General features: G+C 47.7%; 2 protein-coding genes across 3 annotated transcripts in view; both read left to right on the top strand.

Annotated features, from left to right (window-relative positions):
• The window catches only part of PRKD2 (protein kinase D2), a 60161-nt gene extending 55190 nt beyond the window's left edge, over positions 1-4971 (top strand). For both annotated transcript variants that reach the window (XM_081018672.1, XM_081018673.1), the window contains exons 17-18: positions 746-831; positions 3241-4971. In XM_081018672.1, coding sequence (XP_080874798.1) covers positions 746-831; positions 3241-3465 — 311 coding nt within the window. In that variant the 3' untranslated portion in view covers positions 3466-4971. The remainder of the gene's footprint in view (positions 1-745; positions 832-3240) is intronic.
• The window catches only part of STRN4 (striatin 4), a gene marked incomplete at its 5' end in the record, with an annotated part of 188023 nt that overhangs the window by 104382 nt on the left and 60162 nt on the right, over positions 1-23479 (top strand). The gene's annotated exons all lie outside the window — the stretch shown is intronic.

Genomic DNA, 23479 nt, shown 5'->3' with positions numbered 1-23479 from the left:
AGGGCGGGTGCCACTACCGAGAAGGCCCTCTGCCTGGTTCCTTGTAACTTGGCTTCTTGCAGTGAGGGAACTGCCAGAAGGCGCTCGGAGCTGGACCTCAGTGTCCAGGCAGAAAGATTGGGGTGGAGACGCTCCTTCAGGTATACTGGGCCGAGGCTGTTTGGGGTTTTAAAGGTCAGCACCAACACTTTGAATTGTGCTCAGAAACGTACTGGGAGCCAATGTAGGTCTTTCAAGACCGGTGTTATGTGGTCTCGGCGGCTGCTCCCAGTCACCGGTCTAGCTGCCACATTCTGGATTAATTGCAGTTTCCGGGTCACCTTCAAAGGTAGCCCCACGTAGAGCGCATTGCAGTAGTCCAAGCGGGAGATAACCAGAGCATGCACCACTCTGGTGAGACAGTCCGCAGGCAGGGAGGGTCTCAGCCTGCGTACCAGATGGAGCTGGTAGACAGCCGCCCTCGACACAGAATTGACCTGCGCCTCCATGGACAGCTGTGAGTCCAAAATGACTCCCAGGCTGCGCACCTGGTCCTTCAGGGGTACAGTTACCCCATTCAGAAGCGCTAAATCATGCCAGCGCAGACACGGCGCTTCAGGACGTGAACGCTGCAGGTTGCGGACGTGCCTCTGTCACGGATTACGTCCGCAACCCGAGGTTCCACTGTACTTGGATTCCCGGCCGGATCCTGAAGGGTCTTCTCAGGTTCTGATAGCATTTCCTTTCTCCCTTTCCTCCTGCCCAGCCATTGATCTGATCAACAACCTCCTCCAGGTGAAGATGAGGAAACGTTACAGCGTCGATAAATCGCTCAGCCACTCTTGGCTACAGGTATGCAGAGATGGCGGCTGGGGTCCAAACTCACCGTGGACCCTGCTGGCTGGGGATTATGGGCTTTGTAGTCCTAGACATCTGCAAGGCACCATGGTAGCTGCAGTATTTGATTTCAGGGCCACCTGGTCTGACATTCCTGCTGCTGCCATTGCTCTGGTTCCTTGTGGTCCCAATTGCGGGTTTCCCTTTGGGGAATTTGATTGGCCGCTGTGAAAACTGGATGCTGAACTTAGATGGTTCATAGTCCTGATCCAGCAGCCTCTCCTTATGTTCTTCGTCCTTCTTACCTTCTTAATGTGAATTTCTCCTAATATGTTTTCCCAAAGCAATTTAGTCCTAATAGGAAGCAATTTTGTTCATTGCATTTTTTCAACGCAACTGTTATACCAGGCTTCCTCAGCCTCGGCCCTCCAGATGTTTTGAGACTACAATTCCCATCATCGCTGACCACTCCTCCTGCTAGCTAGGGATCATGGGAGTTGTAGGCCAAAAACATCTGGAGGGCCGAAGTTGAGGAAGCCTGTTATACAGTCAAACCTCGGTTGTTTGAACATCTTGGCTGCTGAATGTTTCGGAAGCCGAACGCCGACAACCTGGAAGTAACTGCTTTGGTTTTTAAACGTTCCTCGGAACCCAAACAGCTTCCGAGGCGCATTTTATTGGCAAAACCTATTGGTGTTTCACAACTTTTTGCAGGACCTTAGCCAGACCTAGCAGAGTAAACGCAAAGTTCACGAAAGCAATTGGCAACTTGGCTGCAGACAGGATGGATGAAGCAGGAACCAGGAACTTGTAGTTCGGTGTTTATTATATACAGTGGACTATTTGCAGGAACAGAACAGAACACGGATCTTTGACTAGCTCTCACACGACTCACAACTCTCAACTCCTACACTGACTCGTATTAACACAGTTAGAAGGCCATTAATCATTATTCCCGTGAGAGAGCTTGACCTATCATGGAGCTGTCTCCATGTCTCTGCATCACCAGGCAGACTTACTCCTTCACATTGCCTTGGCTGTCGGCCAAACCCTACTTGACTCTGAGTGTGTAGCTGCACGTATGCAGATTCCCAACACATTTCTCTTTTTTTCCCCAATTAGATTTGCTGCCCTCCCTTTGATCCTCCCTTTTTTCAAACGTTTCAGAAGTCAAACGGACTTCCGGAACGGATCACATTCGAAAACCAAGGTTCTATTATTGTAACCCTGACTCGGTTGGATTGCTGCATTGCAAAATTCAGAGCGGTGCAAATTTCAACAGGTGGTTGCAATATTGTAGTTCCCGTCTCCACGGATTGAGCAGTTTGTCTCTGACTATCTCCCCATCCTTCGGTGTAACCCATGGCAGTGCACAGAGCAGGGGCGGCAGGAGTTTTTGGCCCTCCGGGCGTTGCTGAACTACAACTCCCAGCACCCAGCAAGCGTAGCCAACAGTCAAGGGTGTCGTGAGTCACAGTTCAGCAACATCTGGATGTTGGCTATTTGCAGTTTAGTAGCGCTGCAGAGAGCTTGCTGGGGAGACCATGCATTAAAAAGGGACTCAAAAATAACTTAAACAAGGTTTTAATTACAAAAACAAAAACTCCTTTTACACTAAATACATCAACAAACAAACATGACCCAACCACCAACCCATCCCCCAGGGTAACTACACCCAATTGCTGACACAGCTTAATCAATACGACTCAGCAGCACCTGCTATGTTTCACAGCTGTAAAGCTGGGTCTTGTTATTTTGCTCTGGCCCCTTAAAGACATACAGATCAGGTGGAACAATGATGAACCTTTACATTTAAAGAAACCATTCAACATTTCCCCTGTGGTTCATCATTGTGGAACAAAAACATCAAGCATATTTTGTACATGTCTTTCATGTGTAACCTTTGGAAGTGCTTTTGTAAAAATGTCCGCAATTTGATTGTCACCTGGAACATACTGAAATACAATCATTTCGTCAGCAATTAGTTTCTTTACAAACTGTAAACGTAACCTTAAGACTCTAGTGCACTGCGTATTGGTCTCTGAACACAGGATAGCAAGTCCGCTCTGGGAATAACAGAATGTCCATGCTGTGATGCATCTTTTAACAAAAGCTTAACTGTTTCATATTTTACACTTGGTGAATAACACAAATCATAATCTTCGCCTGGAATTTGTTGAAAACCCCTAGCAACTAATCTTGCCTTGTACCTTACAACTTCATTTTTGTCATTCATTTTAACTCTATAAACCCATTTTGAATCAATAAGTCTCATATCTGGGGTTTGTGGTACAAGAGACCAAGTGTTATGCTCTTTTAAAGAAGCTATCTCAGTATCCACAGGCATAGAGAGCAACCGACAAGCATCCCCTTCATTTCACAGATTTACATTTGAGCTTCTCCTCCTCTTCCTTCCCCTCCCAGGATTATCAAACTTGGCTGGACCTGCGGGAGCTGGAGAGCAGGATGGGCGAGCGCTACATCACCCACGAGAGCGACGACGCCCGGTGGGAACAGTTTGCAGCCGAGCACAGCGTGCCGTATCCTGACCACTTGCGGGTCCGGCGGCTGCACGAGGAGGAGGAGGAGGACGAACAGCAGCGGGAGGTGGACATGAAGGGCTTGACCGAGAGGGTCAGCGTGCTCTGAGCGCCTCCTGCTTACGGGAAGCTCAAATGAAGGATGGACAGGCACGCGGAATCTCTCACATGGCGTCGGCTCCGCCCCCTGGGGGTGGGGCCTTGTTCTGAAGGAGGCGGCAGCTCCCCCTGCTGGCAGTGCCAGGGAAGACGCTCTCAGAACTTTGCTCCACTTCACACCCCAAGTTCTTCGATTCTCTCCGATTCACTTATTTCGGGGGGGGGGGCATCATTGCGAGAGATCAGAAGCTGCTGAAGTAGAGGGAATGAACGTTGGGCGTCTTGGAATAGGCGGGGGAATGAGCCGGGCATTGTTCTGGTGCCTTAAGGAGGGCGTTGCAATTCTTGACGCAGGAATAAATGTTGGGGAGCCCCATCAATAGAGGTTGTGGGGGGGGTGTTTAGGTTCTGAAACCATCTTGTTCTCCTGCTGTCAGGGGACTGGTTTCCAGTTTGGAACAGGATTATGTCTCTTGGGTCAGCCGCAAAACTGACTTTGAATATTCCAGGGGAGCAAAAAGACTACCTTCATCCTCAGCTTTTAAAAGAGGTGGGCTCTGGAAAACCTCTCTCCAGCGACTTGCTCCCGAAACCTTGTTCTGCTTGGCAAACCTGGAATATTTTCTCTCTCCACCCCCCCCATCCCCCAGTCTCTGCTCCCCTCCCCGCCCCCAAAACATCCCACCCGCTCCATTCCTGTTTAAAAACTTGCCGCCTGAAGCAACCCAGAAGGAAACAAGACTAGTCCCTTGTGCACGAGAGAGAGACAAAGCCGACTTTTCTTCTTCCAGCCCCAGAGTTAACGGCCAGCCTTCATGACGGACATCTTGGCACCCAAGACTTTTGCAGCGGCCAGAGGCGATTCATTGAAAGGGAGGAAATTGCAAGAGGTGGTTAAGCTTCCAGCCTCTCTCTCACTTCTTAAAGGGGTGTGTGTCTGTGTAGCCCTGGTGTCTGCCTCTCCTGAAATGACAGCTGTCTTTTGCGAGGCTCAAGTGAAACCAAGGATTAAAAACCTGATTTAGTTTCCGGGGGTTTTGAAAGAGGGGAGGGAGACATCTACAGAGCAGGAGTGATTGAAGTTTCCGCCTTCAGATGACCCTGTCCACATGTTGTGTGTCTTTGCCGCAGACAACAGTCAGCCTAGATTATTGTGGTGTCTACACACACACACACACACACACACACACACTTCCCAACTGGGACAAAGTCCTTGCCTGCCCAATATTGACAGGTCTGGAGCCACATCCGACGCCCCAGCCCCTTGCGATTGGCTGCCTTCCTCCCCCAGCAGAGGACATCGTGTGTCTCCTGGACTATGCTTCTGGGTTTTCCGGCAAAAACAAGGCGCCTCGTTCTAGATCTGCAAGGATATCAGTCCTGCCTTAGCTCTGGACTCCCTTAACCTGGGCAGCTGCAACGCCTTGAATGTCTCGTTTGGGGGGGAAACGGGGTGGGAACCACCAAATGTTGTATTGTAAATAAAAATGCACCTGAAGCACAGCTTAAAACCAAATGCGCAGAGTGAGGCTCTTGTATTGTGCAAATGGGTTTGCGTGCTCCAATTATATCCATGTATTGACGGATCTACTAGATCAGAGAGTGGGGGGGGGGGTTGCCTAGCCTGGGGCACAATTCTTGGTAGGTAGCACATGGCATGGGAAAAGTGGGCAAATATTTTTCTCCCTCTCACAATATTATTATTATCTGTGTCCAGGGCGGCTGTTTACCAGCTCCATCTGGTATGCAGGATGAGACCCTACCTGCCCACAGACTGTCTTGCCAGAGTGGTGCATGCTCTGGTTATCTCCCGCTTGGACTACTGCAATGCGCTCTACGTGGGGCTACCTTTGAAGGTGACCCGGAAACTACAACTAATCCAGAACGCGGCAGCCAGACTGGTGACTGGGAGCGGCCACCGAGATCACATAACACCGGTCTTGAAAGACCTACACTGGCTCCCAGTACGAGCACAATTCAAAGTGTTGGTGCTGACCTTTAAAGCCCTAAACGGCCTCAGTCCAGCATACCTGAAGGAGCGTCTCCACCCCCATCGTTCTGCCCGGACACTGAGGTCCAGCTCTGAGGGCCTTCTGGCGGTTCCCTCACTGCGAGAAGCCAAGTTACAGGGAACCAGGCAGAGGGCCTTCTCGGAGTGGCATCCGCCCTGTGGAATGCCCTCCCGTTAGATGTCAAAGAGAACAACAACTACCAGACTTTTAGAAGACATCTGAAGGCAGCCCTGTTTAGGGAAGCTTTTAATGTTTGATGTATTACAGTATTTTAATATTTTTCTGGAAGCTGCCCAGAGTGGCTGGGGAAGCCCAGCCAGATGGGCGGGGTATAAATAATAAATTATTATTATTATTATTATTATTATTATTGATATACTACCCTATAGCCGGTGGTCTCAGGGCGGTTCACAGAACAAAATCAAAATATAAAACCACAAAATATATAATCAAAGTAAAAACAACAACCCAATAACAAGCCCTCCCCAAAAAACCCACACACATATTAAATGGGCATAGGATGTCAATCAGGACAACCAAAGGCCTGGTTAAAAAGGAACTTTTTGCCTGGCGCCTAAAGGTGTATAATGAAGGCGCCAGGCGAACTTCTCTGGGGAGAGCATTCCACAGACAGGGAGCCACTGCAGAGAAGGCCCCTTCCTCGTATTGCCACCCTCCGGATGTCTCGAGGAGGAGGCACACGAAGGAAGGCCTCAGAAGATGATCTCAGGGTTTGGGTAGGTTCATATGGAAAGAGGCAGACCTTGAGGTACTGCGGTCCTGAGCCGTTTAAGGCTTTCTAGGTCAAAACCAGCTATAACTCGAAGACATTCCAAGAAGCTGAATGTTGGACGATTGAGAAAAGATGGAAGGAAGTGCTTCACACAGCGTATAGTTAAACTGTAGAACTCCCACCCGTAGGGGACGGTGATGGCCACCATTTTGGGTGGCTTTAATAATACAGTGGTTTCTCAGGTTACATACGCTTCAGGTTACAGACTCCGCTAACCCAGAAATAGTGCTTCAGGTTAAGAACTTTGCTTCATGATGAGAACAGAAATCGTGCTCTGGCGGCGCAGCAGCAGCAGGAGGCCCCATTAGCTAAAGTGGTGCTTCAGGTTAAGAACAGTTTCAGGTTAAGAATGGACCTCCAGAACGAATTAAATACTTAACGTGAGGTACCACTGTAATAATAAATAATAAATTTTTATTTATACCCCACCCTCCCCAGCCAAGACCAGGCTCAGGGCAGCTAACACCAGGTATAAAACAATTGATTAAAATACAACTTAAAAACAAGATTAAAATACATTAAAAAGCAGCCTCATTTCAGTAGAAACTCAAATCAAAAACTTTTGGGGGATGAAAACGTTGAATCTTCACCAAGGCCAACTATCCAGACTGGTCCTACGTGGGCCAGAAAAAAGCCAAGGAAGTCCCCAAATAGGAGTTCCATCACAGAAGGAGAAAGGAAAGAAAAGAGGGGAAGGGGATCAAGTTGATTCCAAGCCAAAGGCCAGGCGGAACAACTCTGACTTACAGGCCCTGCGGAAAGAAATCAGATCCTGCAAGGCCCTGGTCTCATGAGGCAGAGCGTTCCACCAGGCCGGGGCCAGTGTTGAAAAGGCCCTGGCTCTGGTTGAGGCTAATCTGACTTCCTTAGGGCACCTCTAGGGTGTTGCTATTTATGGACCTTAAGGTCCTCCGCAGGGCATACCGGGAGAGGCGGTCCCGTAGGTACGAGGGTCCTGAAAGAGGACTTGTCAAATTCACGGAGGAGGAGAGGTCTGTCGATGGATACTACATATAAAGGCCCTGCTCTGAATCAGAGGCAGCAACGCTTTGAATCCCAGCTGCTGGAAGCCATAGGAGGGGAAGGCTGATCTTGTGCTTGAATTCTGCTTGGGGGGTTCCCCACAGGCATCTAATCGGCCGGTGTGAGAACAGGATGCTGGACTGGTAAGGCCATTGGCCGGATCCAGCAGGCTCTGTTCTTCTGTTATGAAATGGAACATGATCTGAGTTAACAATTAGGATACAGTGGTAGCTTGGTTCTCAAACTTAATCCGTTCTGGAAGTCCGTTCTTAAACCAAAGCATTCTTAAACCAAGGCACGCTTTCCCATAGAAAGCAATGCAAAACGGATTAGTCCGTTCCAGACGACGAAAAACAACCCCCAAAACAGCAATTTAGCATGAATTTGACTATCCGACAAGACCACCGATCCATAAAATGAAAGCAATAAACAAGGCGCCGTACTATAAATAAGACAATATGGTAGATGATAAAAATTTAAATTATTATTTTTTCCTTACCTGCACTGATGATAGTCACTGTTTGGATGGGGGGCTTTGGTCCATTTCCGCAGTCACACAATCAATCAGTAGGCGAACTGGGTTCCACACAGTCACAAAAACAAATTAACTGAAAAAGCAAAAATGCAAAATAAATAGCAAAAGCAAAAGTGCCAGACTTAATCTGTTTGACTTCTGAAAATTTCAAAAACCAAGGTGCAGCTTCTGATTGGTGCAGGCGCCCCAGAAACAATAGCTGCCAGCCGCATCATAGAATCATAGAATCATAGAGTTGGAAGAGACCACAAGGGCCATCGAGTCCAACCCCCTGCCAAGCAGGAAACACCATCAGAGCACTCCTGACATATGGTTGTCAAGCCTCTGCTTAAAGACCTCCAAAGAAGGAGACTCCACCACACTCCTTGGCAGCAAATTCCACTGTCAAACAGCTCTTACTGTCAGGAAGTTCTTCCTAATGTTTAGGTGGAATCTTCTTTCTTGTAGTTTGGATCCATTGCTCCGTGTCCGCTTCTCTGGAGCAGCAGAAAACAACCTTTCTCCCTCCTCTATGTGACATCCTTTTATATATTTGAACATGGCTATCATATCACCCCTTAACCTCCTCTTCTCCAGGCTAAACATGCCCAGCTCCCTTAGCTGTTCCTCATAAGGCATCGTTTCCAGGCCTTTGACCATTTTGGTTGCCCTCCTCTGGACACATTCCAGTTTGTCAGTGTCCTTCTTGAACTGTGGTGCCCAGAACTGGACACAGTACTCCAGGTGAGGTCTGACCAGAGCAGAATACAGTGGCACTATTACTTCCCTTGATCTAGATGCTATACTCCTATTGATGCAGCCCAGAATTGCATTGGCTTTTTTAGCTGCCACATCACACTGTTGGCTCATGTCAAGTTTGTGGTCAACCAAGACTCCTAGATCCTTTACACATGTACTGCTCTCAAGCCAGGTGTCACCCATCTTGTATTTGTGCCTCTCATTTTTTTTGCCCAAGTGCAATAATTTACATTTCTCCCTGTTAAAATTCATCTTGTTTGTTTTGGCCCAGTTCTCTAATCTGTCAAGGTCGTTTTGAAGTGTGATCCTGTCCTCTGGGGTGTTAGCCACCCCTCCCAGTTTGGTGTCATCTGCAAATTTGATCAGGATGCCCTTGAGTCCATCATCCAAGTCGTTGATAAAGATGTTGAATAAGACCGGGCCCAAGACAGAACCCTGTGGCACCCCACTAGTCACTCTTCTCCAGGATGAAGAGGAACCATTGATGAGCACCCTTTGGGTTCGGTCAGCCAGCCAGTTACAAATCCACTGAGTGGTAGCATAGTCAAGACCGCATTTTACCAGCTTCTTTACAAGAATATCATGGGGCACCTTGTCGAATGCCTTGCTGAAATCAAGGTAGGCTACATCCACTGCGTTCCCTTCATCTACCAGGCTTGTAATTCTGTCAAAAAACGAGATCAGGTTAGTCTGACATGACTTATTTTTCAGAAATCCATGCTGACTATTGGTGATCACAGCATTCCTTTCTAGGTGCTCACAGACTGTTTGCTTCATGATCTGCTCCAGAATCTTCCCTGGTATTGATGTCAGACTGACTGGGCGGTAATTATTTGGGTCCTCAGACGTTTGGCTTCTGAAAATCATTCAAAAACTGGAATACTTCTGGATTTTCGGTGTTTGGGAACCAAGGCGTTTGAGTACCACGGCGTTTGAGACCCAGGGTACCATTGTATTAGGATTTGGGGGAGCTGGGGGAGGAATAAACAATATTTTGTTCCAATTTGGGTAAGCTGCCGTGAGTCCTGATCTGGCCAAAAGGCAGGATATAAATTAACATCATGGCCATCATTTACTCTACAGTGGTACCTAATGGGTTACATACGCTTCAGCTTACATACACTTCAGGTTACAGACTCCGCTAACCCAGAAATAGTACTTCAGGTAAAGAAATTTGCTTCAGGATGAGAACAGAAATCGTGCTCCGGCGGTGCAGCGGCAGCAGGAGGCCCCATTAGCTAAATTGGTGCTTCAGGATAAGAACAGTTTCAGGTTAAGAACAGACCTCCGGAACGAATTAAGTTCTTAACTTGAGGTACCACTGTACTCTTTTTGGCGCCTGCGAAAAACGTTCAGGTTTGGACAAGCCTGCCCAAATGCTTAGAATGTGGAGGTAACTTTAATCTTCCTTAGTATTTTAACTTCTGTATGTTTTAAAGGAGGGTTGTTGATTTTTCTTGCTTTTTCTCACCCCCCCTTTTTTTTGTAATCAGCTTTGAGGTTTGTTTGGTGTGATTTTTTTAAACAATCAATAGTGTATAAATTTTACGTAATAAATAAATGAGGCCACTTTATCCGGAGGAGATGTGAGGGATAATTACTGGGGCTAATTGACGGGTTTGGCGTTGCAACATGTCCTGCTCAATTAGGGGTTAAATGAATGGAGTAGGAGCTAATTTGGGGTGGGGTTATCAATCAATTTAATTGGGTAATTTGGGTGGGGAATTGGCTGGCTTGCCTTTTGTGACTTTTAAATTCCACATTCGCGCATGGAGATAGCAACAAGCATGTGCCAGTTTTATGCAAATGTTATCTGTGAGCCCACATCTTTTAAAGTACAGCGGTACCTCGGTTTACAAACTTAGTATGTTCCAGAAGTCCAAAGCGTTCTTAAACCAAGGCACGCTTTCCCATAGAAAGTAATGGAAAATGGATTAATCCGTTCCAGACAATGAAAAACAACCCCTAAAACAGCAATTTAACAAGACCATTGATCCATAAAATGAAGGCAATAATCAATATACTGTACTATAAAATAAATAAGACATTATTGTAGATGATAAAAATTAAAATTAATTTTTTCCCCTTACATGCATTTCTTAACAAATCAGAAAGAGAAAGACCAAGAAAGGAGGCTCAAAAAAGAAAAAAGAGAGAGGGAGAAGAAGAGGGGGAAGTGGTCTCTTAGACAACCTTAAACAATTTCCCATTATTTGTAACATTTTTGTCCTCTTGGTTCCTGAGTTTTCCAGTCAGATTTTCCATTTCAGCATCGTCCATCAGCTTGGTTTGCCATTCTTCCCTGGTAAGGAGCTCCCCTTCCCAAGGCTGGAGCTTCAAGCTCTGGCGCAGGGGCGGGGCACAGAGAGCAGGCGTGGGCGTGGCTGGGGGCATCCCGGAGGCGTGATGCATGTCCCAGGGGCATGGCGCGCCACCTGCACCCCTGTTCCTCCGCCAGTGCCCCTTCCTCATTTAACCTCCTCCCCAACCAGTGAAAACGCTGGTGGACTTCCACCAGGACTTAATAAAATCAAAATAAAACCACAAGCTCTTGTGGAAATGCAGGGAACTGATCTTAAGACAGGGAGCAGGGGGAAATTAGAAAGCGAGAGGAACAGATTTGCCTGTTCCAAGGCATGCATTCAGAGACTGCGGTTGCCGTTAATGTCTGCTCAGCCACTCCTAGGCAGCTCTCCTTGCGTGCCAGCCCCAGTGGATAATTGGCTTTTTTCTTGGCTTGAATCATTCTAGGAAGTTCCACAAAGGCAGTTTCTCGCTTTCTGTCTCTCTGTTTTTCCACCCTGTGGTTCCTTTACAGCAGGGGTCAGCAAACTTTTTCACCAGGGGGCCGGTCCACTGTCCCTCATACCTTGTGGTGGGCCGGGCTATATTTTGAAAAAAAATAATGAACGAATTCCTATGCCCCACGAATAACCCAAAGATGCATTTTCAATAAAAGCACACATTCTACTCATGTAAAAACACCAGGCAGGCCCCACAAATAACCTGTATACCTGAAGGAGCGTCTCCACCCCCATCGTTCAGCCCGGACACTGAGATCTAGCGCCGAGGGCCTTCTGGCAGTTCCCTCATTGCGAGAAGTGAGGTTACAGGGAACCAGACAGAGGGCCTTCTCGGTGGTGGCTCCCGCCCTGTGGAACGCCCTCCCTTCAGATGTCAAGGAAATAAGCAGCTATCTTATCTTTAAAAGACATCTGAAGGCAGCCCTGTTTAGGGAAGTTTTTAATATTTAATGCTGTATTGTTTTTAACACTCGATTGGGAGCTGCCCAGAGTGGCTGGGGAAACTCAGCCAGATGGGCGGGGTATAAATAATAAATTATTATTATTATTATTATTATTATTATTATTATTATTATTCTCCAGAGATGCATTTAAAATAAAAGCGCACATTCTACTCATGTAAAAACACGCTGATTCTCAGATCATCCGCAGATCGGATTTAGAATGCGATTGGGCCGAATCCGGCCACTGGGCCTTAGTTTGCCTACCCATGCTTTAGAGGGATATCGCTCATCAGTTAAGGGGTGGGTGTTGTCCTGTTTCCTGCAGGGCGATATTGCAACTGTTAAAGGAGAAATCTGAGGGCTCCCTTGGACAAAAAAATAAGGACACCAGCCAGGAATACCAGAGCAAAACAGCTTGGTCTTGATTGAAGACTGTCGCGACAGGACTCCCACCTGCCACCAGGTGAAACAAAATGGAAGCCCAGAACAAAAGAAGACCCCAACTTTTATTAGTTACTAATCCCCCAAACTACATCCCTAGAACTACATCACAACTACATCACGACTACATCATTGACACATCACAAAAGGAGGGGTTGAGGGAGGAGTTGTGGAGGTAACCTGAGTATCTTGTCACCTGGCTGGTTCCTCCTCTCCCCCTCCCCATGAGTCATTTCCAGAGGACAAAGGGGAGATGGGAGTTTTCTGCCCCCAGAGGGAAGATCTGATCATTGTCCATGTTCCAGTCCATGTTGAATCCACTCCCATATGCAAGTCCTTTGTGACCTTGATGGTCTTCTGTCGGGGACCATCAAGGTTGTCATGCCAACTGGGTAGGGCTCCTGTGTATGTGCTGGTATGCTCAAAGGATGATGGCTGGCCTGTATCAAACCTTCCCCATTTTGTAGTCCTTCCTTCATGGAGTAAAATAAAAGTGGAACGGTGCAGATCCGAAGTATGGTTGATTTTCTATGAATTTATAACAGAAGCGTAGCGTATGTCGTGTGTGAGAGTGTGTGTGTGTGTCGAGTTTGTACAAACTGAATGATGGGGGGAGGGGGTTCCTGCGACACAGCGAGGCGACCACAGCTCGCCTACGAGATACTTGTGCGACTCTCTGAAAACGGGCAGGTCTTTAGCGGCCAGCAGAGAAGCCAACTCAACAGGCAGCAGCCTTTCGTAAGGACAGCATCCTCCTGCATACCTGAGGGCTGCCAGTTGGTGGGCAGGCCATGCGGCTCACACACGGCTTGACCTTCCAATGGAGGCGAACGGCCAAGGGCTCAGGGCGGCCGACTCCCAGCATCCGCCGCCTGAAGCAGCTGCCTCACACTAGCCAATGGTAGGGCCGGTCTTCCTGGCTGAGTCCTGGAGCCTGGCTCTAAATTCAAGACGCTGCCTGGGTTCACCTCACGTTGGGCTGACAATGTTTGCAGATGTCAGTGACAGCGCACAGATTATCAGATGTGGAGCTGAGTGCGTCACGGGCCTCTGGGAAGTCCCTCTTTCCGCAGTGCAAATGACGTGCATTTGTTTGTGTGAAAATCTCAGCTTTTAGAATCTCACCAGCTCAACTATTAATAGTGGCAGTAGTCTCTCTCTCTCTCTCTCTCTCTCTCTCTCTCTCTCTCTCTCTCTCTCTCTCATCTCTCTGTCTGCTGGCTGCTATCACAGAGTCGGGTGCAACTGCCTGCGTCTCAGAAAGCGAGAAGTGCGGAGATCTCCTGGGCACCCTCTCTTCTTTCAGGGGAGCCCAAAGATGTGTCTGGATTGCACCAGTGCCAGCCCTGCCCTTTCAGGTGGGGCAAACAGCAGCTCCCCAGACGCACCACTTTTGAGTGGTAAGTACGTGATCACACACACACACACACACACACACACACAAACACACACCAATTTGCAGAACTTTAATCTCAAAAGAAAAAACAGAGGAAAGCGGGGAAATAGTTTTTAAAAGAATAAGAAAAGTTTTCACAATTGCCAGTGAAGAAGCCTAGGATACAGTTATGTGATTTACTAAGATGATAATAATACAGATAATTTGGGTTGCGTGCTTTCGGGTTGCACACCGTGCCAAACCCGCAAGTACCGGAACGGGTTACTTCCAGGTTTCAGTGCTTGTGCATGCGCAGAAGTGCTAAATCGCGTTTTGCGCATGCGCAGAAGCGCTGAATCACAACCTGCGCGTGTGCAGACGGGCGGGTCGCGAACATGCCTCCTGCATGGATCACGTTCACAACCCGAGCGTCCACTGTAGTAGTAGTAGTAGTAGTAATAATAATAATAATAATAATAATAATAAACAAGTAAAACATAGCAAGAGAAGAAGGATGCATCGTCTATAATTACAATGGGTTTGTGGGCTCAACTAATTTTTATCTTGAAAAAGATGAAAAAATAACCTTGGGCTGCATTAAATCCAGACACTGGCATTGACCAGTAGGACCTGATGCTCCTGAGAAGCTGTGTTCGTGTATACAGTGGTACCTTGGTTCTCCTATGCCCCACAAATAACCCAGAGATGCATTTTAAATAAAAGGACACATTCTACTCATGTAAAAACACACTGATTCCCAGACCATCCGTGGGCCGGATTGAGAAGGTGATTGGGCCGCATCCGGCCCATGGGCCTTAAGTTGCCTACCCCTGGTTAAGACCCTCCTGTTTATCCAAGGCTTTAGAGGCAGCTAGTACTAGTTTTTGTTGTTTTATACTTCATATTATATTTCTACTTATAGTCTGCCTTTCTTCCAAGGAGCTCAATGAGGCATGCATTGTTTTCCTGTTTTATCCTCACAATGACCCGGCAAAGTAGGCTAGGCTGAGAGCTGGTGCCTGGTCCAGGGTCACCCAGTGAGTTTCATTAAAGGGAAGCTTTCTTCAGCATTGATAATATTACTAGTGTCCTAATCTTGAGACACCCCCAAGAAATCTTGGCTCCCATTCTCTGGCCACTAAACTTTCCCAACTTGGCAGGGCAAGGGACTCTAGGGAACGGGTGGCACAGGGATGTTGGTGTATCTGTTATTGAGTCCCCGGCAGTTAATCATGGCCCTTTTGCGGGGCATCCATCAGCTGGCTGCAGCGGTTGGCAGGGGAAGAGCAAGGGAGAGGGAAGGAATCTGCCTCAGCCGCTGTTTGAATTAACAATTAGCAGAGCTGAGCAAAACTGAGAGTGGTTAACCCAGCAAATAGCTCTCCACATCCCAAACCACCACCTGACAAGTTTGGGGCTTTTTAGGGGGATGCACAAGGTGCTGAGCACCCCCACATTCTCAGCTCACCCTATAGCTAGGATTGAGCTCACATTTTAATGGTAAGCCTGCGTAGTCCACACTTTCTTTTTTTAAAAAAATAATTTTTATTAACCGGCCAATCAAATCAAATTAAATCACATCATATAAATTCCGAATTACAAAGCCGAATTTTAAATTTTGTTGGGGGGACCCATATTTCAAGATCCGAAGGGGGATTCTGATCATCTTCTTGTTACTGCGTTAATGTCCAAATCAGTCCAAACAGTCCAAACAGAGTTCATAATTCTATCCAGTCTTATCTTGCTGTTTCCACATCACATCTTGTTCATATATTTTCTCTTTTTTCTTTATGATCTCTTCTGAAAGTCTCCTTAAGCCGATAAACACCAATAATAATCCTGTGTGAATTTTCCCGTTCTTCCAATCCTTAAATCGAGATGGTTTCCATATATCATCGCCTTCATAGATAACATCGCTCTTTCCATCATTAATCTCGCAAAACTGTCGCTCTTAAGTCCCTCTGAGGAGTTTCACCCACAATATAAAAACAGCTCTATTTCTCTATTTCTCCTCCCAGACTCAAGACCTCCGACAGAACTTCCCAATATGGCGACGGCATTTTTAACTGCGTCATTCCAAAGCTCTTATACATTCCACGCTCTTCTTAAAACATGCTTTGGTTCGAAAGTTTATCTCCACAGAGCCTTAAATCCACACTTTCTTTTTGTTTTGTTAGAGTGTTTATTAATTTTCCAATAAAAAACATCCAATTAACGTATCAAATCATAATCCAATAAAAATAAAAAAGATCAAATTGTCTTCCAAATTGTAATTTTGATTTTATGACTTCCCACAGTCAGAACGTCAAAGCATATCCAAATCTCAGTCCTGCCTCTCATGATGTTTCCATATTTCCAGATCCGATTTTATCTCTCCATAGTCCACACTTTCTGAAAGAACCAGCAGACCAGAATGCCCGCCATCCTTTGAAATCGCAAAATGGCATCCCATTGCCTTGCCACTTAGTCTTCACAGCCTAGAGAGTACAGACCCAGGGATGGGCAGCCCATGCCTCTCCAGATGTTTCTGGACTACATCCCCCATCATGCCCCTGTCCATCGGTTACGCTTTCTTGCAGGGGCTGCTGGGAGTTGGAACACAGCAATATCTGGAGGGCCGCAGGTTCCCTATCCCAGACATGGAGGAAAAGAAGAGCCCTTCCTGGCCCTGATGAGACGCAATCATAGAGTGGGAAGGGGACCCCCAGGGTCATCTAATCCAACCCTGTGCAACGTGGAAATCTTTTGCCCAACGTGGGGCTTGAACCCACAGCCCTGAGATTGAGAGTCTCATGCTCAACCGACTGAGCCATCCCCTTTCATCCAATCCAAGGAGCTCAAGGTGGTGTATATGGTGTTCTTCCTTTCAACAACCCTGTGAGGTAGGTTGAGAGCCAGATACCCAGCTCTACCTCTCTTTTAAATCGGAACCAGTGAAGGCGGTGAAGGTCCTGTGTGAGTGTCTGGAGGCAGTTGGAGGATGGATGGCGGCTAACAGATTGAGGTTGAATCCTGACAAGACAGAAGTACTGTTTTAGGGGGACAGGAGGTGGGCGGGTGTGGAGGACTCTCTGGTCCTGAATGGGGTAACTGTGCTCCTGAAGGACCATGTGCGCAGTCTGGGAGTCATTTTGGACTCACAGCTGTCCATGGAGGCGCAGGTCAATTCTGTGTCCAGGGTGGCTGTTTATCAGCTCCACCTGGTGCGCAGGCTGAGACTCTACCTGCCCATAGACTGTCTCACAAGAGTGGTACATGCTCTGGTTATCTCGCGCTTGGACTACTGCAATGTGCTCTATGTGGGGCTACCTTTGAAGGTGACCCAGAAACTACAATTAATCAAGAGTGCGGCAGCTAGACTGGTGACTGGGAGTGGCTGCCGAGACCATATAACACTGGTCTTGAAAGACCTACACTGGTTCCCAGTACATTTCCGAGCACAATTCAAAGTGTTGGTGCTGACCTTTAAAGCCCTCAACGGCCTCGGCCCAGTATACCTGAAGGAGCGTCTCCACCCCCATTGTTCAGCCTGGACACTGAGGTCCAGCGACGAGGGCCTTCTGGCGGTTGCATCACTGCGAGAAATGAGGTTACAGGGAACCAGGCAGAGGGCCTTCTCGGTAGTGGTGCCCAGCCTGTGGAACGCCCTCCCACCAGATGTTGAGGAGATAAACAACTATCTGAGTTTTAGAAGACATCTGAAGGCAACCCTGTGTAGGGAAGCTTTTAATGTTTGATGTTTTATTGTGTTTTTAATATTCTGTTGGGAGCCGCCCCGAGTGGCTGGGGAAACCCAGCCAGATTGTCAGGGTATAAATAATAAATAATAAAATTATTATTATTGTTGTTGTTGTTGTTGTTGTTAGGTTGGGGAACCAGACTTCACTCGGCAGAGGACTTTGTGGCCTTGTGACAACAGAAAGGGAAAACTCTAGCGATGCCACACCTTGCCGAAGGTATTCACATTGCTCTCACTCTCTTGTTTATTTTCAAACACAAGTTTCTAGCCCTCAACAGGGAATGGGGTGGATCTGCTTTCATCAAGGCACGTGCCATGGCATCTTAAGAAGGGCTTCCTCCAGGAACAGCATGGCTTGGCAGAATTCTTTTGCCTTCCTGCTGGCTAGCAGGCACCGCAGAAAGTTGTGCCAAATTGGCACATTCAAAGGGCTACGTTTCTGGAAGCCCTGGAGCAGGGGCAGGCAAACTAAGGCCCAGGGGCCGGATCTGGCCCAATCGCCTTGTCAATCTGGCCCACAGACGGTCCTGGAATCAGCGTGTTTTTACATGAGTAGAATGTGTCCTTTTACAGTAGTACTTCGGGTTACGGACGCTTCAGGTTACAGACGCTTCAGGTTACAAACTCTGCCTGGTTCCCTGTAACCTCACTTCTTGCAGTGAGGGAACCGCCAGAAGGCCCTCGGCACTGGATTGCAGTGCAAGAGAGAAGACGTTAAGCTAGGCTTTGCTAAGCTGGCCTCCTCCAGCTGGTTTGGACTACAACTCCCATGAGCCTTGGCTACCACACAGGGGCTGATGGGAGTTGTAGTCCCAAACAGCTGGTTGGCGGAGGCTGTGTTGAAGTGAATTGTTATGTACTGAGTTGAATAGGATCCAAAATGCAGCAGTCTGATTGGTCCTAGAACAGGATTCAGAATGCAGCAGCCTGATTGGTCCTAGAACAATAGGCTCCAGAATGCAGCAGTCTGATTGGTCCACAGGAGCCACCCAATCCAGCTCCAGGTGGAAGTGAATCCGCAACCTGATTGGCCTACAGGAGAATCCCGGAATTAGCCAATCACGTGGGGCCCATTGTGTAAATAATGTATATAAAGCAGACATTCTGGGGGAACTTCCATTCCTCCTCACCGCTATGAGCTGAATAAAGAGCATGAAATCTACTCTTGACTCCGAGTATATTTCACAAATGATCCAGCCCTTTAGCATTCTGTGGCTGCGTGTGATCTGCCAAGCTCTCCTGGAACAATTCCATAGATGGCAATGTGGCTACTCTGGAGTAGCGTGAGTTGCTGCGACTTGTGTGGCTATAGCAATGGTGGAACACAGATAATAACATTTGCAAGGCTTCGGGGGAAAAACCTGTGTGCTTTTTACCGGCACTGTGTGCATCTGTTTAAAAAATCTGATTGTGGCTCTGCAGCCCATCAGGCGCTGAGCTGTTTTAGAAAGATATTGCTTGCGGGATTCCAACAAACCCACCAGTGTCACTCAGAGTTACTGCAGAAACTGCCGCAGATTTGAAACCATCCCTGGTCCCTGGTGTGGGGCAGCAGATATGTAGCAGTGGGAGAAATGCACTCTGCATGCGTTCAAGGGCACTGTTGAGGTCTAGGCTGCATGCAAAAATTCATCAGGACCGCAGGACTGTCACTTTTGCAGTTTAATTAGATAATTAAACTTGCAGTGAGTCAGTCCTTCACTGTGGAAGCACAATTCTCTAAAACTCCTTGCCCATTTATATTGGCCTTGGCTGTATTATTTCTGGTCCAGGCTAAAAAGTTGTTTAGGCAAGCCTACCCAGATATGTAATTGTAATGGGTTTAGGGGTTGCTCGTGCGTAAGTTGCCGCCACTCCTGGCTAGGTTACCTGGTTGAACCCTTTCTGACCGGACAGCCTCTTGCTTCGTGGCTGTCTCAGTCGCTGGCAGAATCCGTCAGTGGGCGTTTCTTGAACTTCTTCCATCACAAAAGTTCTTTGACGCCTAGTCTCCGCCTAGTCTCCCTGCGCGGAAGCCTTCTGCGCAGGGAGGGTGTGGGCAGCGGAGGACCCGTACTCTCTCCGCTGGTCTCCGGCGAGGAGTCTTGGAGCCTCCTCTCCGATTCCCCCATCTGCCCCCCTTCTCCACTGGTGTTACGCTGATTTCCTTCCCCAGCGGACGGGCTTCCTCTCTCCCTACTGGGACCCTCTCCGGCATCCCTCTGGAGCCTTCCCTCTGCCTCTAGCTCCGATGGAAGTTCCCTGACAGTAATTTTATTATGTATGTTGTTGTTTAGTAGTGTCCGACTCTTTGTAACTGTTATGTACTGAAGTTCTCACCCTGGGCCAGCAGGGGGATGCTGTAGATAGTTTTCACTCAGGTCCACATATGCAAATAAGGGATTGAAAGTGACGTTCAGTGATTGGATAGTTACAGAAAATTGTTACAGTTGCGTTGTACTGGAGCTCTATATAAGCAGGCTGGTTGACCCCTTCAGTTCAGTTCTGTTCTGGCCTGTGAATAAACAAGAGCTGTTTGAAGAATCGCTGTGTCGTCTGATATGTTCACCCACAACTTAACAGTGACCCCATGGACCAGAGCACACCAGGCACTCCTGTCTTCCACTGCCTCCCACAGTTTGGTCAAACTCATGTTTGTAGCTTCGAGAACACTGTCCAACCATCTTGCCCTCTGTCGTCCCCTTCTCCTTGTGCCCTCCATCTTTCCCAACATCAGGGTCTTCTCCAGGGAGTCTTCTCTTCTCATGAGGTGGCCAAAGTCTTGGAGCATCAGCTTCACGATCTGTCCTTCCAGTGAGCACTCAGGGCTGATTTCCTTCAGAATGGAGAGGTTTGATATTCTTGCAGTCCATGGGACTCTCAAGAGTCTCCTCCAGCACCATAATTCAAAAGCATCAATTCTTCGGCGATCAGCCTTTGTTATGGTCCAGCTCTCACTTCCATACCTCACTACTGGGAAGACCATAGCTTTAACTATACGGACCTTTGTCAGCAAGGTGATGTCTCTGCTTTTTACTCTGCTTTTATTATGTATATTTGTTTTTAAATTACTAATTGTATCCTCATAAACCACTTTGAGGCTTCCCCCATTTTATTTTATTTTACAATCAAGCTGCGTACAAATTTAACGACCTAAATATTTCGATAAATACTACATGTTTACCCACGTTTTATTCCGAATACAGGATATCGTTTCATTTAACCACATGGAAATATTTGTAGATTTATTTTTTGTTCATATTGCAACCTGTAAACTCCACCCCATCGTGATAAAACAGGAAAGCGGCGGCTTATGAAGAAAGCGCCATGTAAATCTTACCAAGTAAAATAAATGAAAATGATACCGCAGGCCCACAATCTGTGTGCAAAGTCGCCCCACATTTCATGCGTTAAAACCTATAAGTTTGCTTCGAGGGTGGCCCCACACATGTGTGGGGTTCGACTAAATGGGGGTTTCTTCCCAAGTCTACAATTTCATGATTCTTGAGGTTTTAAAGAAAGAAGCCCACCGAGAACTGATGTGTGGATTGCGTGGACAATGCCCAGTATACCTGAAGGAGAGTCTCCACCCCCATCATTCATCCCGGACACTGAGGTCCAGCTCTGAGGACCTTCTGGTGGTTCCCGCCCTGCAAGAAGTGAGGTTACAGAGAACCAGGCAGAGGGCCTTCTCGGTGGTGGCGCCCGCCCTGTGGAACGCCCTCCCATCAGATGTCGAGGAGATAAACAACTACAGTGGTACCCCGGGTTACATACGCTTCAGGTTACATACGCTTCAGGTTACATTCGCTTCAGGTTACAGCCTCCACTAACCCAGAAATAGTACCTTGGGTTAAGAACTTTGCTTCAGGGTGAGAACACAAATCGTGCTCCAGCAGTGCGGCAGCAGCGGGAGGCCCCATTAGCTAAAGTGGTGCTTCAGGTTAAGAACAGTTTCAGGTTAAGAACGGACCTCCGGAACGAATTAAGTACTTAACCCAAGGTACCACTGTATCTGACTTTCAGAAGACATCTGAAGGCAGCACTGTGTAGGGAAGCTTTTAATGTTTGATGTTTTATTGTGTTTTTAATATTCTGTTGGGAGCCACCCAGAGTGGTTGGGGAGACCCAGCCAGATGGGTGGGGTAGAAATACTAATAATACTAATACTATTAGTACTAATACTAATTATTTTTTATTATTATTATTATTATTATTATTATTATTATTATTCTCCGTGGGTCAGCTCTTTGAAGCTCCTTCACCTTTGCAGGGTTTTCCCCTGCCAGTAAAGCTTCACTCCTTCCCCGCAGCTGATAAAATTAGCAAAAGCAAAACGCAGGAATGATTTCCCAGCGCACTGAGAGCAAGACATGCTCACCATGAAGTGGTGGAAAAGGGGAGTGCGTTTTCCCCCCTTTCACCACAGCTCACGAGGAGCCACTCCTGGCCTTGCAGCTACCGCAGGATTATTTTGTGTGCGCGTGGTTTTTTTTTTTAATTCGCCACAGCCGACTCTGCTATTTTTCACTGCCCCTGTTGCCAGCTGCCACCCCCACCCCCACCTCCCATTGTCATGGCTACCACCGTCCCCATCACCATGGCTACCATCCTCGCACTATTATTATCACAACCATTTATAAACCATTGTTGCGCTCCTTTCCCCCGTCACTGTCACATCTGCCAGCCCCTTTCTCCCCGACGTTTGAGCCATCGCCACTGCGCCCTCTGTATTTTTAGGACCATTCTCGGATGGCTAGGACTCTTCCCCGTACCCACCGACCCACCCCTCCCGGAAAGATGGTCAGCTAAGACCAGGTCCACCAAAACAGCAGGGGGGGCGATGTCCAAGGCTCACACAGGTTCACTACAAATCTAGTAGCCAGCCTTTCGAAAGGGTCTGCTTGCTAAGAACAGGCCTTGTAAAGGTAAAGGGACCCCTGACCATTAGGTCCAGTCATGGCCGACTCTGGGGTTGCGGCGCTCATCTCGCTTTATTGGCCAAGGGAGCCGGCGTACAGCTTCCGGGTCATGTGGCCAGCATGACTAAGCCGCTTCTGGCGAACCAGAGCAGCGCACGGAAATGCCGTTTACCTTCCCGCTGGAGCGGTACCTATTTATCTACTTGCACTTTGACATGCTTTCGAACTGCTAGGTTGGCTGGAGCTGGGACTGAGCAATGGGAGCTCACCTAGGCCTTGATACCAATGCAATTTCCCCTGTGTCCAGTGAAAGGTGTAGTGTTCAAAACTGCATGAGCAAGACTGACCCAAGCAGAGCAAGTTGTGACTGAGCACCATTCTGCACTTCATCCACTGGGCAAGTTATCCCTAATTATTAATACAGTGGTACCTCAGGTTACATACGCTTCAGGTTACAGACTCCGCTAACCCAGAAATAGTACCTCGGGTTAAGAACTTTGCTTCAGGATGAGAACAGAAATCGCGCGGTGGCAGCGGGAGGCCCCATTAGCTAAAGTGGTGCTTCAGGTTAAGAACAGTTTCAGGTTAAAAACAGACCTCTGGAACGAATTAAGTACTTAACCCGAGGTACCACTGTATATATATTTTTTATTTTTGAACTGCCTATCTGAACTGCGAGACTCAGCTTCCTCTTGAAAGTTGGCACAATGTCCAGAATAGGGGAGGGAAAAATAAAATAAAAATCTTATTCCTGGTTTACCATCTCCTCCTCTGAGCCAGGATTGTGAAAATGGGACGGTATAAGCCAACACTTGCCAATGAGATGCCCTCTAGATGTTTTGGACTACAATTTAGCACCCCCCAGCCAAACACACTTAAGGAGGATTAGGAGAGGATTGTGTGTGAGATCTCCTCCCTAGCGGATGGGATGCTGGGGAAACTCCTCTCTCAGCCAGCTAAGAGTGATACCAGACCAGAGGCAGGGAACCAAAGGGCTGATGTGGCCCTCCCGCTCTTCCCATCAGGCCCTCAGGACACTTCTGGCCTTGCTTTGCTCCCTAAGGATTGCAATACAGGGGGTTGGACTAGATCAGGGGTCAGCAAACTTTTTCAGCAGGGGGCTGGTCCACTGTCCGTCAGACCTTGTGGGGGCTGGACTATATTGTGGGGAAAAAATGAACGAATTCCTATGCCCCACAAATAACCCAGAGATGCATTTT

The sequence above is a fragment of the Podarcis pityusensis genome (genome assembly GCF_964106645.2).
Source record: "Podarcis pityusensis genome assembly, chromosome: 8".
In the NCBI taxonomy this organism is placed as follows: domain Eukaryota; kingdom Metazoa; phylum Chordata; class Lepidosauria; order Squamata; family Lacertidae; genus Podarcis; species Podarcis pityusensis.
This window is presented reverse-complemented; position numbering and strand designations above follow the sequence as displayed.